General features: G+C 34.9%; 1 protein-coding gene across 2 annotated transcripts in view; it reads right to left on the reverse strand.

Annotated features, from left to right (window-relative positions):
- Window positions 1-16,783, reverse strand: part of PHKB (phosphorylase kinase regulatory subunit beta) — a 231,915-nt gene that overhangs the window by 164,687 nt on the left and 50,445 nt on the right. For both annotated transcript variants that reach the window (XM_044664172.1, XM_044664174.1), the window contains exon 6: window positions 60-140. In XM_044664172.1, the coding sequence (XP_044520107.1) occupies window positions 60-140 (81 nt within the window). The remainder of the gene's footprint in view (window positions 1-59; window positions 141-16,783) is intronic.

A 16,783-nucleotide genomic window follows, 5' to 3' on the forward strand; every position in this document is an offset into this window, starting at 1 on the left:
CCAAATGAGATACATTTAGGAAATGTGTTTTATTCCTGTAAAAATTTAGACAATATTACCTCATCAGTGTTGTAGATAATCTGAAGTCCTGAGGAAATCATTTCCACAAGGTAAAGAAGGTACAGGGACACGGCATTTATCTGAAGTAAAATGACAATATAAAAAGGGGTCAAGGGGAGAAATCCAGAATTATAAAAGCAAGTGAAAAGTTAAGATTTAAAGTCATTTTGTAGTAATGACAGCCCTTTCCTCCTAGAACGTGATTAATCTGTTTTGCTTCATTGAAAAACACTGGTTTTCTCATCTGACAGCATAAGAACAACAATATTGTAGTGATGGGTAACATTTGATTTGGAAATATGCTTCAAGAAATGCTGTTAAAAACTGTTGCTATAACATTTGTTTTCAAAGATTTAAATAAAAATTCCAGATTTTAAGTGCTTTTGCTTAGGATTAGAGCTTTGTCCTATAGGCAATTAAAGGGTGCCAAATTATCACAATGTATGTAAAGAAATGAAATGAAAATGTTATTGATAAGTGACATATTTACATTATCAGTAATAACATAAATATAGTATGATACACATCCAGAAAACAGTTCTTTCTGACTCCCAGTGAATAAAGTATTGATGTAGCCACCTGCAGGGATATATTCATTTTAATCAATAGGACAAAATATAAATTTTTGAATGAACAAATGAGTTGACTTCTTATTTTAACTTAATAGTCTATTAAAACAACACTATCATATGGTGAGTCATAAAATCAGAGAATATAAACAAGAAACAATGAACAAAATATCTAACTTGAACCAAAAGACATTCTCATAAATGTGTGTGTAGGTTGAGAAAACAGGTCAAAGTGGCAAGAACACTGAAATATTTGGTTAAAATTGAGAGAATATTGTTGCTCTATAAGTCTCTACTGTGATCTTTTGCACCTCTGAGTCTTCTCCAAAACACAAAGATTTTATTCTGGCATGGAATCTTTCAAACCAAACAACTTTCTATACTGTGTTAAGTAGAACATTTTAGGACTATTTACCTATTTCTCTTAGAGACATTTCTTTTTTTTATCCTGGGACTCCATTCTAGGAGCATAGGGCCACAACCAGTAGGCAATGGGTCGCTCAGGGTCACCCAGCTGGGAAGTGTCTGAGCCCGGATTTGAACCTAGGACCTTTCGTTTCTAGGCCTGGCTCTCAATCCACTGAGCTAGCCCAGCTGCCCCTACTTTAGGTTGCAGTTTCTTTAGCAGATGTAGTTTTTACAGGGTGGGGTTGCTAGCCCCACGCCCAACCCTCCTCCTTTTTCATCCGGGCTAGGGACCTTCCTTAGCCCAGGAGTGGTAAGGGTGGGCGATAGGGGTCAAGTGACTTGCCCAAGGTCACACAGCTGGAAGTGTCCAAGGCCGGACTTGAACCTAGGACCTCCAGTCTCTAGGCCTGGTTCTCAATCCACTGAGCCACCCAGCTGCCCTTAGAGACATACCTACTATGAATTTCTTTAAGTTGTCCTAAAGGACCATATTCAGGCTTGCTCTGTTCTTAACATTATTAGTTCAAGGATTCTCTCACATTTTTATGAGTCTAAAAAAGGACAACCAGACACTGTAATTGTTACTGCACTTCCCAGAATGGTCTCTGAATTGATCCAATTTCTAATAAGTTATCAAGCCTGAATGAATGAGTCCAGAAAAGATCCCTTTAAACTCTGATATAGATCTTAATGGTTTTGTTATCTCATTAATGAAAGTATTACAAATTACAATTTATTAATTCCTTTTAATCTTGGATAAATCCCAATATTGCTCAAAGACAACATTCCATCATCCATCTCTATGTATTTGGACGACTATTCCCCATGGGTAGAATGCTCTTCCTTCTCAATTCTGCCTCTTGGAATTCAAGCTTTCCTCCAAAATTTAAACTTTCTATATGAAACATTAACTGATCCCTTCAGCCACTGCTGCCTTCCTTCACAAAAATTACCTTTTTTAAAAATTTGACAACTCTAATTACCTTTCAGATATCTTAAACTGTATGATCAGAAGACATCTTTAAACTCAACATGTCCAAAAGTGACATTATTTTTTCCCCCTAAATACTCCCTATTCATCAACTTCCCCATTATTGTAGAGGGAAATATTTTTCCCAATCCTTCAACCTTATAACATAGGAGTCATGCTTGAGTCCTTAACAATGTCTCACTCACACCCCCATATTCAATCTGCCAACAAAGCCTGTTGATTTCACCTTTTTAAAAATCTCTTTAAACCCTATATCCAATCTGTCAACAACGCCTATTGATTTCACCTTTTCAAAATGTCTTGAATATGAACCCTTTCTCTCTTCTGTTACTGCCAACATTCTAGAACAAGCCATTAAAACATCATGTCTGGATTACTACAATATCCTGGTAAGGCTGCCTGCCTCAGGTCTCTCCCCACTCTTATCCATTCTCCATTCAGCCACCAGAGTGTTTTTCCTAAAATTCAGGTTCAAACATGTCACCCTATACACAATAAACTACATTGGTTCCCTATCATTTCCATGATCAAATACAAAATGCTCAGTTTGACCTTCACAATCCAGCCCCATTACCCTACCTTCAGTTTTTTTATGCCTTGTTGCCTGAGACATTTTTTTTATGTAATGGTAGTAAATTTTAATGAGATCCTTCATGAAATCCCCAGTGCTGAGCCCTACTTCTGCATTTACAATTTGTTTTCTTTTTTAAAATGTATTTATTTTTATTTTAATAACAAATTTCCACATGAATTTTCTGAAGTTATATGATCCAAGTTGTCTTCTTCCCTCCTTCTCTCCCCCCTCACAGAGCTAGAAAGCAATTCATTCTGGGTTATACATTTTTCATCATACAAAACATTTCTATATTATTCATTTTTTGTAAGTTGTTATGAGTAAGATTAGATTAGCTAGTTATTAGGTATTGATTATATATTGATTAGGAAATACCTAGCAGGAAGGAGCTGGAGCTGGGAATTCCAGGTTGGAATGAAGGAGGAGGAAGTCTATCTGTGTTCTGTGTGTGGACTCCATGAGTGGTAGGCAAAAACTGTTGCTAGCCTGGGAGACCTCAGAGCAAAGGACACCTTGCATCCTGTTTTCCCCTGGGATCCTGAGTGGTGTGGCATTTAAGGAAAGAACAAGAGAAGAGGACAGTGCTTCAAGCAAACCCCTTACTACTTGGTTCCTGAGACAACTGTAGCTCCTGGCATCCAGACATCATCAGTGGATTGCAGTGAGAAATCCCAAAGCCACAAAAGCCCCAGCTGTACTCAAACCTGGCAGGTTCCAGGTTTGAGGCAGAAACCCAGAGACTCCAGTATGGCTCCTTGGGCCCTGTTAGTTAGATAGCTTAGATTAGTGTAGTGAATAAGTCCTTCCCTGTCCCTTTGGGTTTTGTTATTAGGTGTTAAGATTTTAGAGTAGTCATTCCTATCCCTCCTTTTAGTTGTTTCTAATTAAAACCCAATTTCACCTTGTTACCTTGTCAGTTAATTCAAGGCCTCTGGTCAGAGTGACAGTTGGCTGTTATTTTATCAGTTGGGAGTGGTGTAGCTGTACAAGACTTCAGTGTTCAGTTATAGTCTCTCTTATATCCCAGAGAGTGTTCCCACAAACCCCATAGTTGATTTTAATATCCCTGGTGACCCCATTACTTATATTTTCCTACAAAGTGAATAATCTTACAAAATCAAAATCCTAAAACACTATATCCAAATAAACAAGTGATAAATCATATTCTGCCATCTACATTCTCACTCTAAAAGTTCTTTCTCTGGAGGTAGATAGCATTCTTTTTCATAAATCCCTCAGAATAGTTCTGGATCATTCCTTGTATTGCTATTAGTAGCAAAATCTATCACATTTGATCATTCACCAATATTGCTGTTACTGTGTACAATGTTTTCCTGGTTCTGCTTATTTCACTCTGCATCAGTTCATGTAGGCCTTACACATACTTTTTGATCCATAGCTTCCTTGATGTTTCACAAACAAGACAATCCTTCTCTCTTAGCTCTGGATATTTTCTCTAACAGCTCTCTGTCTTTTGAATGCTCTGCATCCTCTTCTCTACCAACTGGCTTTCCTGGCTTCCTTTAAGTCCTAACTAAAATTTCATCTTCAAATGAAACCTTTCTCAAACCCTTAATTCTAGTGTCTTCCTACTCTTATTTTTCCTGTAAGTAGTGTTTTGTATATATATGTTTCCTGGTTACTTCCCTCATTAAACTGAGAACTCCTAGGAGGCAGAAACTATCTTTTGCTTTTTTTTATCTTCAGAACATAGCACAGGGCCTGGCACACAATAAGCACTTGGTAATTGTTTACTGACTGTATTCTTTTTATACACATATACTTGAATATATGTACTTGCCTATATTCATATAAATTACACATGTATATGTTTAGAGACAGTGTAATTTGGTTGATTAAGATCAATCCTACAAGTCAGGAAGACTTAAATTTACATCTTGACTGAAACATAGGCAGTATGAATCTGAGCAAGTAATTTCATTTCTCATTACCTTGAGTAACTCTCTAAGATGATAAATAGGAGAAAAGTTGAAGATTTATGTTTGGCAGAGGAAAAGACATCACTGGAAGTTTATTTTATCAAAGGAGGGATTAAGAAAAATAAAATACAGATCTTATCTCTCTTGTTAACAATATAAGTTACTTGAGGGCAGTGTTTTCCTCTTCTCTTGACACTTGGCACAGTGCATAATAAGAAGTAGGTATTTAAAGTGTCCTTGATGATTGAAAGATTGATAGATTTTGCTTTACTGAGGAAACCAGTCAGCTTTTGGGATCTGTGCAGTCTCTCATTCCTGAAATATCATCTCTCCTCATCTCTACCACTTGGCATTTTTTAAGTTCCAACTAAAATTTCATCCTCTACAAAAAACTTTTTTCAACCCCTCTTAATTCTAGAGTCTTCCCTCTTTTAAATATTTCCTATTTTTCCAGGACATGATATTTACTGCTAGAATGTGTAAAACCTCAGAGACCAGAATATAACGAACAACTTCCATTTAAACTCAGCAATCCAAATAGTGGACATAGAACCTAATGAAGTTAAAGAGAGAAATAAATATCTCATATATAAAAAGATAAGTACTCTTTATGGTGGCCAAAAACAGGAAGCAAAATATGTGTCCACCTTTTAGGAAGTGGTTGAAAAAAGGTTATGGTAAATAAATGTAATATTATTGTGTTATAGGAAATAAGCAATATGAAAAATTCAAAGAAATATGGTAAGATTTAATGAAGTGACACATAGGAAAAGAAGTAGAACCAGGAGAACAACATATGGAGTGACTTACAACAATAAAAAACAAAAGAACTCTCAGAAAAAGTTGAACTATAAGTAACGGAAAATCTTGGAGTTCTCAGAAGAAATAAAGCAAAATATAACTTTCCTCTCATAGTTTGGGAAAGAGAAGACCTACTAATGAACTAGCATTTATTGAGACCGCTAAGAAAGAATACTACTGACATTATGCTGAGTGTTTTTAGTTAACTTTTTCTTTGTCACAAAAATTCAATTTAGAAGGTAGGAGGTTAAGAAAAGGAAATGACTATGATATAAAGACAATTAGAATCAATAAAATGTATTTTTTAAAGGTCAACCTCTACACCATCTTAAGCAAAAGAGAATTCTAGAGATTTCCCGGAAATCATTAAACAAGTGAGAATTATTCAAAAGAAAGAAAATATTTTGAAAAGAAGATATTAAGAATATAATTAAATCAAGCCATTCAATAAAGAGCTAAAAAGAAGACAAATAGCAGTTAAGGAAAAAAATAATGGAGAATCTATTAAAAAAGAAGACTGTCAGTGAGAGACTAACAGATAGGGAGGGCAAAGACAGAAGTGGAAGAAAATTTGGGCAGAAGAGAAGCAACAGTTAACAATCTTTAAAAAAAAAATTATATACAAGTCAAAGTGCCTGACAGACAAGTTGAATTGTGATAAAAAAGTACCATAAAAAAGTACCATATTGTAGGAAATAATACAAGACAATTCACCAGGACTTTTGAATATTACAACCAAATTCTAATTAAAGATAAATGAAAATCAAATCAAAACAAACCAACATCAGAGAAAAAAAAAAGTCCATGCTTACCATAATAAGGCACAAAGTAATTAAACTTAATAATTTATATTTTTGTAAAAATAACACATTTTTCAAGTGTTCAGGAGAAAGATCTTCAGCTATATGGAAACAATAAGCCAAGAATAATTCAAGGCATAAAAAATGGAAAAGGAGAAGATAATAAAAGATATCCAAAGAAAAGAGCTTAAGGTGGAGCCTGAAATTAAAAGATTTTGCAAAGTTTTGTCTAATTATCAATGAAAAAAAGTTGGACCTTCAAAAAAGAGAGTCATTTGGGGCATTTCTAAGAAAGACAGAGATGAACAGAACATTTGACACAGAAAAAAATGGTACATAAATACTAGTTTGTAAGATACATGAGGGCAGGGATTACCTTGTGCCTCTTTTTGTATACCCAGTGCACAGCACAATGCCTTGCACAAAGCAGTCATTTAATAAATATTTACTGAAAAACTTGCAAAAAACCAAGAATTAGAGCTCGGGGTAGCAGCAAGGTTTAAGATAGTGGCCCCTATTAACCCTGACATCGGAGCCCATCTTTAAGATAAAAATAAAAGTCAAGAAAAAGGATAAAAAAGGAGCAAACATCATATCAAAAAAGACACTCAAACATAAATAATTATTATGGAAACTAAGAAGATAAAGGCAAAACTTCAAAGAAAAATAGGAATTGGTCTCAGCCTTCAGAAGAGCTCAAAAAGAAATTCAAATATCAAATAAGAAAGGCAGAGGAAAAATAGGAAAGAGAAATGAAAGTGTTAAAAGAAGAAAATAACACCTTCAAAAGCAGAAATGGCCAAACTGAAAAAAGGTACAAAAAAGCCATAGTAATAATAGTAAAAAAGGACAAAAGATGAAAAAAATTCAATGAAGAAAAGAGATTTCTACTAAAACTTAGAGTTGGGCAAGTAAAAGCTAATGATTTCATGAGACATCAAGAAACAATAAAACAAATCAAAAGAATGAAGAAAAAGGAATAAAATACAAAACAGCTCATTGGAAAAATAACTAAGATGGAAAAAAGTTCCAGGAGAGACTGTTTATGTATTAGACTACCAGAAAGTCAGGATAAAGGGGGGGAAAGCCTAGACATCATATTACAAGAAATTTTCAAAGAAAAATGTCTTATATTCTTGAGAATAAAATAGAAATGGACAGAATCCACTAACTGCCTCCTAAAATAAATCCGAAAATGTCAAATCCCAGGAATTTTATAGCAAAATTCATGAGCTCCAGCCAAGGAAAAAATACTGCCAGAAAGAAACAATTCAAATATCATGGTGCCACAGTGAGGATACACGGGACTTAGTTTCTACATTAAAGGATTGGAAGGCTTTGAATATGATACACCAGAAAGCAAAGGAACTACTTTTAAAACCAAGAATCACCTACTGAGAAAAACTGAGTATATTTTTCCAGAGGGAAAAAAAAATGATCATTTTAATAAAACAGAAGATTTCAAAGCATTCCTGATGAAAAGACTAAGCCCAAGCAGAACATCTAAAGTCCAAATATAAGACCCAAGAGAAGCATAGAAAGGTAAACAAGAAAGAGGAAATTTAAGGAATTCAATAAGGTCAAACTATTTATATACCAAAATGGAAAGATGATATTTATGTCTTAAAATTTTCATCATTATTAGAGCAGTTAGAAGGAATATACATAGAGGAAGTGATAGTAAGTTGATTAGGATGTCATGATATGCAACAAAATAATCAAGGAGGATAAAAAAAAGATGATTGCAATGAGAGAAAAGAGAATGAAGAGGAAGAATGGGGTAAATCACCTTACCTAAACAGGTGAAAAACAAACCAGTGGAGGAGAGGTAAGGGTGATGATAGGCAATGCTTAAACCTTACTCTCATCAAATTGGTTCAAAGAGGGAATAACAACCATTTTCATTTTGGTATAGAATCCTAACTTATCCTACAGAGAAAGAGAATAAGACAAGGTTCAGGGGGGTAATAGAAGGGATGAGGAAATATGGAGGTGATTAAAAGCAAACCATCTAGAAGGATGGAGAGAGTGAAAGGAGAGAGAAATAACAAGATCAAAAGGGTAAAATAAGATGGAAGGAAATACACGACTGGCAATCATTGCTTTGAATGTGATTGGGATGAACTCAACCATAAAACAGAAGTGAGTAGTAGAGTGGATTAAAAAACAGAATCCTACAATATGTTGTTTACAAGAGTCACATTTGGTGCCAGGAGACACACACAGAGTAAAGGTAAGAGGCTGAAGCAGAAATGATTGTACTTCAACTGAAGTAAAAAAAAAAGCAGCAGTAGCAATCATTACTTTAGACGAAGCTAAAGAAAAAAATAGATCTAATTAAGACACAAGGAAGGAAACTTCAACTTGATAAAAGCCAATGAAGTAATATCAAGACTGAACATATATGCACCAGTGTAAATAGCTTTTGCAAATGACCATCTTGTATTGTAAATAGCTTTTGCCAGTAGCCATCTTGTGCCAACTGTAGCAAATTTTAGAATGCCCAAAGCTGGCATGAGACAGTGGAAGACTGTTGGAGTATCCCTATGAATAGGAGACCACCCCAAGGCAAAGCTGATTCAGCTGTGAGTAGGTGGGTAGAAAAGGGTGGAAGGGGAAAAGCTCTCCTGCCAAACCAAGAAGCTTCACCACAGACTTAAGTCAGCTGTCTCATTTAAGGATCTGCTACGTAGGTCAAATTATTTAATAAAGAAAGCTGAACTATATTGGATCATCATCAACAACTATAACCATTAAGACAATCAAGAAAGCATCTCTGAAGATTAACAGATATCTATAACCAGCCAAGTTTAGTTCAGCTACCAAGATTGCCAAAGCAGGGTAACAGGATTCTGTTTTAAGGCTTTTCCCTAAGGGGATCTACCTAGCTATTTATCAATTAGTTTTTAGTTTAGTTTAGTTAATCCTTTTTAACCTCTATCCTCAACTTGATTTTTGATCCTCACCCCCTCAAGATATTCCTGTTACCTTCAAAATAAAATTAGTTACCTATTGCTAAGAACTGATTATAGTTTAGTCCATCATTTTCAAGAAGAATTCTCACTGTCTGATTCTGACAGTTAAACTTGATTCCTGGCTGAGGAGGGTTTTCTTAGGCTAATCATCAACTCTGCCTGAGATTAACTCCAAATCAATTAAAAACACATCTGTATTAATTTGCAGTCAGGTCAATATCATTAATCAACCATCAAGAAGATATTAAATATATAGAAGATATTAAAATATATATCTTAAAAGAAGCAGAGATTAGGCCTATTTTCAGTTGAAAGTTCTATAGCACCAGCCTTCTGACTCTCTCCAGGGGGAAGTTTTGTCTAGCTGCTGAACAGAGAGCAGTCTCTTGAATATAATCCTAACGCCAGGGATGGAGTCAAGATGGCAGCTTAGTAGCAGGAAAATCTGAAGCCACTCAGATTATCCTTCCAAAACAATCTTTAAAAAGCACTTCAAAAAGACAGGAATCCAAACCCAACAGCAAGAAGGGAGTCACAGGGCTCTTTTGCTGAACACAACTTGAAAGGTAGGCAGAGAGAGTCAATTTTCATGGGATAAGGGGGAAGAGGAAGCAAAACTACACACAGACAAGTGCTGGCCAACCACCTCCCCTACCTACCACTCTAGGTTCTATAGTTGGGCATTGGCTAACTTCAGGATTCCAGGATGTGGGCTACACCAGCAAAAGAGCACCTCAGACCTACCCCTTGAATCCCCAGACTCTGGCACCAGCCTGAAGCGAGGACCAGAAGTCCATCTGGCTGGACAAAGTCAAGGCTCAGTGGCTTTCTGCATTGAAGACATCCCCAGAGCAAAAAAAAAAAAAAAGTATATATATATATACTAAATTGTAGAACTTCTAAATTTTTAAAGGAGAAATTAAATGAGCTTCAGGAGGGAACAGATAGTAAAACTATTCTCTTGCGGGACTTCAATTTTCCCCTCTCATAACAATATCATTGCAATCCTCCCCCTGCAAACAAAACAAAACAAAACCCAAGAAGGAAATAAAGTAAACAAAATTTTAGAAAAGATAGATTTACTAGGTCTCTAGAAAGAAAACTAAATAGGAATAGAAAAGATCTTCTTTTAGGCACCCACACAAAAACTCACTATATATTAGGGCACAAAAAATCCCAAACAAATACAAAAAAGCAGAAATAAAAGTGCATTTTTTCAGATATTAATGCAATAAAAATTATAATCAATATAATAATAGTATGTATTTACTTAATATATCAATATAATATAATGCTTAATAATATGAATAATATATAGAAAGACAAATTAAAAATTGTTAACTAAATAATCTAATTCTAAAAAAGGAGTAGGCCAAAGAACAAATTATAGAAACAATCAATAAATTCATTAAAGAGAATGACAATGAGAAAATAACATATCAGCATTTATGGGATATAGTCAAAGAAGTACTTAAAGAAAAATTTATATGTCTAAATACATCAATAAAACAGAGGAAAAAACTGATCAATGATTTGGGCATGCAACTAAAAAATGCTAAAGAAAGAAGAAAATAAAATTTCCAGTAAGACTAAATTGGAAATCCTAAAAATCAAAGGAGAAATTAACAAAACTGAAAATAAGAGAGCAATTGAACTAATAAATAAGACTCTAAGAGTTGGTTTAATTAAATATAAATCATTAGCATTTGTATATGTTACCAACATAGTCTAACAACAAGAGAAAGAAATAGAAATTCCATTCAAAATAATTCTAGACAATATAAAATACGTGTTTTGAAAATGTCTCTGAGGACCCTGGGAGACTACATCTACCAGGGCTCCCTACCACAACTTCCTCAGACACCTCCCACTTCCTTTGTGTAGGATATAATACAATGAAACTTCGAAAGAGTTGCCTTTGAAACAGGATGACAGATGAGCATTTCCTTTCCTTTGGCCCCCTCTTTAAAAAATTTTCCTATCTGATGGGGATATGATTGGGGATGTAGACACTAAACAATAACTCAAGTCCAACTATCAATAATATGGAATTAGGTCTTGCTCAATGATACATGTAAAACCCAGTGAAATTGTGCTTCGGCTAAAAGGGGTCGGGGGGAGGGGGTTGGAGGAGAGGGAAAGAACATGAAATATGTAACTATGGGAAAATATTCAAAATAAAAATTTTAAAAATTTTAATAAATTTTTAAAAATTGCCTATCACTGCCTTAGGAGATGCTTCTACCCTCTTAACTCCCTGTCCATGTGGTAGTGGAAGCAAGTGGCTCCCTGGTGTTTTACCCCTAGTGAGGAGGGGAAGAAAGGCTACTCTTCCAAACAGGAAGTAGATTTGCAAACAATTTAATACATAAAATTGCAAGCATGTCCCAGTTTCTATACTATGCTCAGTGCAGGTAAGGGGAACCCCAGAGGTATGACCAAAGGAATCTAGGTGGATGATGATACTGAGGAGGGGAAGGAACCTTACAGAGTCTGAAGGTGAATTTTTAAACCTTTACAGATTCCATTGTTAACTCTTTCAGTTTTCTTCCCCTCCAGATACCAAAGAAGTCTCTATAACTAACGCAGCCATGAGAATTGAAAAAAAAAAAAAAAAAACTTGAATTCAGTGACTGCATCCTGTCATATATATTGTATTTGCTGATTGTTTCAAGGTTTAATTTTGTTTTATAAGTTCACATATTGATCTAATCTAATATTCTGTTATACTGATTCACATCAAGTTACTGTGTTTTGGCCATTAGGTATATGTTCTGTTACTATATTTGTATCCCCCATATGACTGGACTGAATAAAATACCATTGTAAGAGTTCATAAACAACTTGCACGAACCTTTTTCCATGGCAAAACCACAGGTCCTTATGGATGCTGGGTTTGTCACCAGATCCATCAAGATCATATGTTGCCTAAATGGCTTTTTGTGCCTTTTTGCCATTGGTAATTGTCACATAGATGATGATGAATGGATTCCATCAAACTGGTTACAACCTGTATACAACCTTTGGAAAACTTAATGACCTAAAAAATTTAAATTGATTTTAAGGGGCCTTCAGAAATGATTTTTAGATATTCAGTAGCACCAATACCTCTGACAGATCATTTGCCTACTTTTGAGTTGTCTGTAACAAGAGATAAAGGGTCCAGTTAGTAGCTGAAGTGAAGTGCTGTAGCACTATCATATTTCCCACCTCCACATTTACAAAAATGTAAAGGATAAGACATCTGAAGAGAATTTCACTATCGTAGCCCTTGCCTCCACATTGTAATGGATAGGACATATAAAGACATGCCTTTTAAGGCTATTACAATCTCATGGCAGAGGAGGGAGGTTCATCTGGAAGTGGTAAAGTTTTTTCCTAGGGGGAGGGTACCCCTGAATGGCAAGTGAGAGGGAGGATTTCACATGAAGCCTAGGAGCTTCTGAATAGTTTTTTTATTTATAATTCTTCAGCTTACTCTACCCTTCCACCAGCATGATGTAGATTTTTGGTGATATTTTGGACCCAAAAGGTTTTCATCAGCAGTACAGAGGTTTGTGTTATTTCTGGGCTTTTCTGCCAAATTTTGGAATGATGGCAGTAATAGACTGTTAAAAGTATCTCAGCCAACATTAAAATATTTGCTAGATTTGGAGAACTTGTGACAAGTATCAATGAGCTTCAGTGGCTATAGATACTCATGTGAATCCTAATGATAGCAGGTTTGTTTGCTATTGTCATTTAAATGTGCTCGTATGATTTGGGGGATTTTGGTATTTTTTGAATGTGCATTAGCTGCTAAGCTACTTTTTTTTAATAAAGCTGTTTTCTTAGTGAAAATTATGTATACTCACATTGTGAATCATAGCTAAGTTAAAAAGTAAATGGATCTCATTTTTTAGTGAGAAACCTTTGCATATAATTTGATTCATGCAAATAAAAATCTATTTGCATTTTTTAAAATGTCCATTTTATATTTTTATCTGTTTTGAGGCTTGGGCTTCAAGTCTGATAACTGTTTATTAAAAAATTCAGGGTGAGAAAGTATGAAGAGTTGAATCATTATTGATTAAGACTTTCCTTTATGTGAATTATGAAAGTGAAAGAGGAAAATAATGAATAGGAATAAGAAGGATTTAATGATGTCTTGAATAATTAGTGAATCAAAGAACAAGATAAAGGAATACTTAAAACCTATCTGAAACAAAATAATGACATCATGTATCCAAATTTCTAGAATATAGCTAATGCATTCCTTTAAGAAAAAAATTTCTCTCTTAAAAAAGTATTTTTAAAATGGAGAAAGTATCACTGAATTAAATAAGCAATTTAAAAAACTAGGGTGAGAGACAGAGCCAAGATGGAAGAGGAGAGATAGCAACTCAGAAGAACCCTCCTAACATTCCCCTTCAAACAACTTTAAATTAATACCTGAAATCAAATTTTGGAATGGCAGAATCAGTAACAAGTCAGGAAGAAACATTTTTCCAGCTTAAGACAAATTCAGGAAGTCAAAAGCAAAACCAGCAGTAGACCTTAGAGGTACTTGCAACACAGAAGAAGCAGCAGTGGTAAAATCGTACCAGCAGCAATGCAATGACACAGGACAGCTCTGAGGGATTTATGGTAAGGAACGCTACCCACATTCATAGGAAGGACTGCAGGAGAGGAAACACAAAAGAGAAAAACAACTGCTTGAACACATGGGTTGGGGTAGACATGATTGGGGATGTAGACTCGAAACTACCACACCAATGCAACTATCAACAATTTGGAAATAGGTCTTGATCAAGAACACATGATAAAACCAGTGGAAATGTGCATTGACATGGGTGGGGGAGTACGGGGGGTGAAGGGGAAAGTAGGAGCATGAATCATGTAACCATGTTAAAAATGAATATTAATAAATGTTAAAAAAAAAAACAACTAGCTAGAAAATGAATAGAGGGAACCCTTTGCTGGCACTTGGTGTAGCTGACATGAATTGGCAACTCTATTTCCCGTATGCAGTTCTGGGTTGCAGGTCCATGGCAAAGAGGAGCATTGGTGGTTGATCACAAGGGAACAGTGTCTGTCATCTCAGTTGCAAGGTAGAAAGGAGCACTAGTCCCTATGGTTACAAGAGTGCAGGACTGAGTCACAGTTTCAGGGTCAATTACAGTGCCTAGAACTTGTAATTGCAAGGTAATAGGTGCCCTTCCTGGGAAAGAACAGAACATAGGCCAAGACAGCATTAATCACACTCCTCTCAGGATAAATTAATAAAGCAAGAAAGAAACAATTCTAACATAGTCAAGATGACACAAAATTTAATACTTTCCATATTAAAGGAGCAAAGACCTTAGAATATGATATTCTGGAAGACAAAGGAGCTAGGATTACAACCAAAAATAAAGTACCCAAGAATTGCAGGCTGGGAGCTAAGAAGGTAAAAGACACTCTGTTCCCTTGAATCTCTCTCTCTCTCTCTCACACACACACACACACACACACACACACACACACACACACACACACACACACACACACCACAAGGACACATGCACACAGGAAAAGAAATTACTTCGAAACAAAGCAAAGTAGGAGAAACACATCACATATCTCACGGGGCCAGAAAAGAGTGGCCCAGGCAGCACATCTGTGAGAACAGGCAAAATTCAGAACAGTCCAATGTGCTGCTAATCCTCCAGAGGCAACAAAGCTACAGAACAACAATAGCCCAGCCCAAGCCACTCTATACAGGTATAGAAGGCAGAAAAGTTAGGGTAGTGGTACACCCTAAGCCACTCAGCATAGGTAGTGAAAAAATAGAGAGGGCAGGAATCTATGTACTCCAACATGGCCGTAGAGCACCTGAAACATACGAATAGACCTCACAATACCACTACCATGTCTCTACCCCAAAGAGATCAAAGGAAAAGGAAATGGATATATATGTAAAAATATTTATAGCAGCTAATGCTTATTTTGATGGCAAAAAATTGGAAATTGAGAAGATGCTCATCCTTTTAGAGAATGGCTGAACAAGATATAGCATATGATCATGATGATTATTCCATCATAAGAAGTAATAACTGATGTAAAGGGAAGTAAGTAGAACCAGATCACTGAATATAATATCAGCAATCATTTAACAATGAGCAACTGTGAAAGACTTAGTTGCTCTGATTAATACAATGGTTCAAGGTAATTCCAAAGGATTCACGATGAAAAAATGTTATTCACCTCTAGAGAAAGAACCAATGAAACACTGAGTGCAAATTGAAATATAATTTTTCACTTTATTTTTCTTGCTTTTTTGTATGACATAACTAATATTGAGATGTTTTATATAATTTCACATGTATAATTTATTACATGGCTTCTTTTCTCAATGGGTAAGGGAGGAGCAGAAGGAAGGGAAAGAATTAGGAACTGAAATTGTTTTAAATGATAAAAAAATCTTTTTCTTTTAAAGAACACACAAAAACTAGACAAATCAACTGATCCCCCCCAAAAAAGAGAAAAATTTGAAAATTTGAGAAATAGATAATAAAGGTGTTCTAGAAATAATAATACTAGAAGTTAATTCATTAAGCTTTTAGAAAATCAACAAACGTTAAGCTAACTTGAACACAATGAGGAAGGTAATACTAAGCCAAAACAACAGAAAAGCAAAGATAGAGATATCACAAAAGAAAGATAAGAATTATTAAAATTTGCAATAAATAATTCTATGCTACAAGATGAATAATTGAAGGGAAATGGATGATTAAATATAAATATATATAATAAACAAGGTAAAAAAACTTGAAATGAAAACCTTAAGCAATCCAATCTCATAAAATGAACTTTAATAAATCATAAAGTAACTAACAAATGAAACAAACTATGTTGAAGATGGATATATAAGAATAGTGTAAAAAGGAATTAATATCTATTCTGCACATATTATTCTAAAATTAAGAATAAAAACACTTTAACAAATTCATTTTATGATACAAATATTGTTTTTGTAACCAGTTTAGCTAGGGAGGAATAAAGCCAAAAAAAAAGTTCAGTAAGAATGGCGATGTGAAAATTTTAAATAGTTACAGCAAAAAACATCCCAGATATATAGCTTTAAGCTTACTAGGTTGGATTTATATCAAAGATACAAGGATGAATCATCATTTGACTTTTTTCCTAATTGGAAAACTTTTTATTTTAAGTAGAATAGACTAATTGGACGTAGTTAAAATAATTATACTTTTGGTGGCATCATCCAAAGCATTAGTCTGGGACTTAGTGGCAAAGGCCTTCTTTTTTTTCAATAGTGTAGATCAAGTGTGCTGACCTTTTTTCTTCCCACATTTCCAATATGACCTTTATTGAGCAAAAACCACTGGATTGTTTTACATCAATCCACAAAACTGTTGCAAATTGTCTATGTCAGAAGTTCTCTAATGAACAAAGGCCCATCTTAATTGAACCAGTGAGATAAACATGATTGCTCAAAAATAGCTTTTTTAAGGCTGAATTCTGTTTCATTACTGTTAATAAAACCATCATCATTAGTAGTAGCAGTATTTTTGGCTCAATTAAATCTTTATATATCTCATGATATCTCTCAAGTTACCAACCTCTCCACCCCCACACCCATTTCCAAAAGCTTAGGAAATGGTAAAAAGAAAAACTTTCTAAGAA

Source organism: Gracilinanus agilis, chromosome 2 (genome assembly GCF_016433145.1).
Source record: "Gracilinanus agilis isolate LMUSP501 chromosome 2, AgileGrace, whole genome shotgun sequence".
In the NCBI taxonomy this organism is placed as follows: domain Eukaryota; kingdom Metazoa; phylum Chordata; class Mammalia; order Didelphimorphia; family Didelphidae; genus Gracilinanus; species Gracilinanus agilis.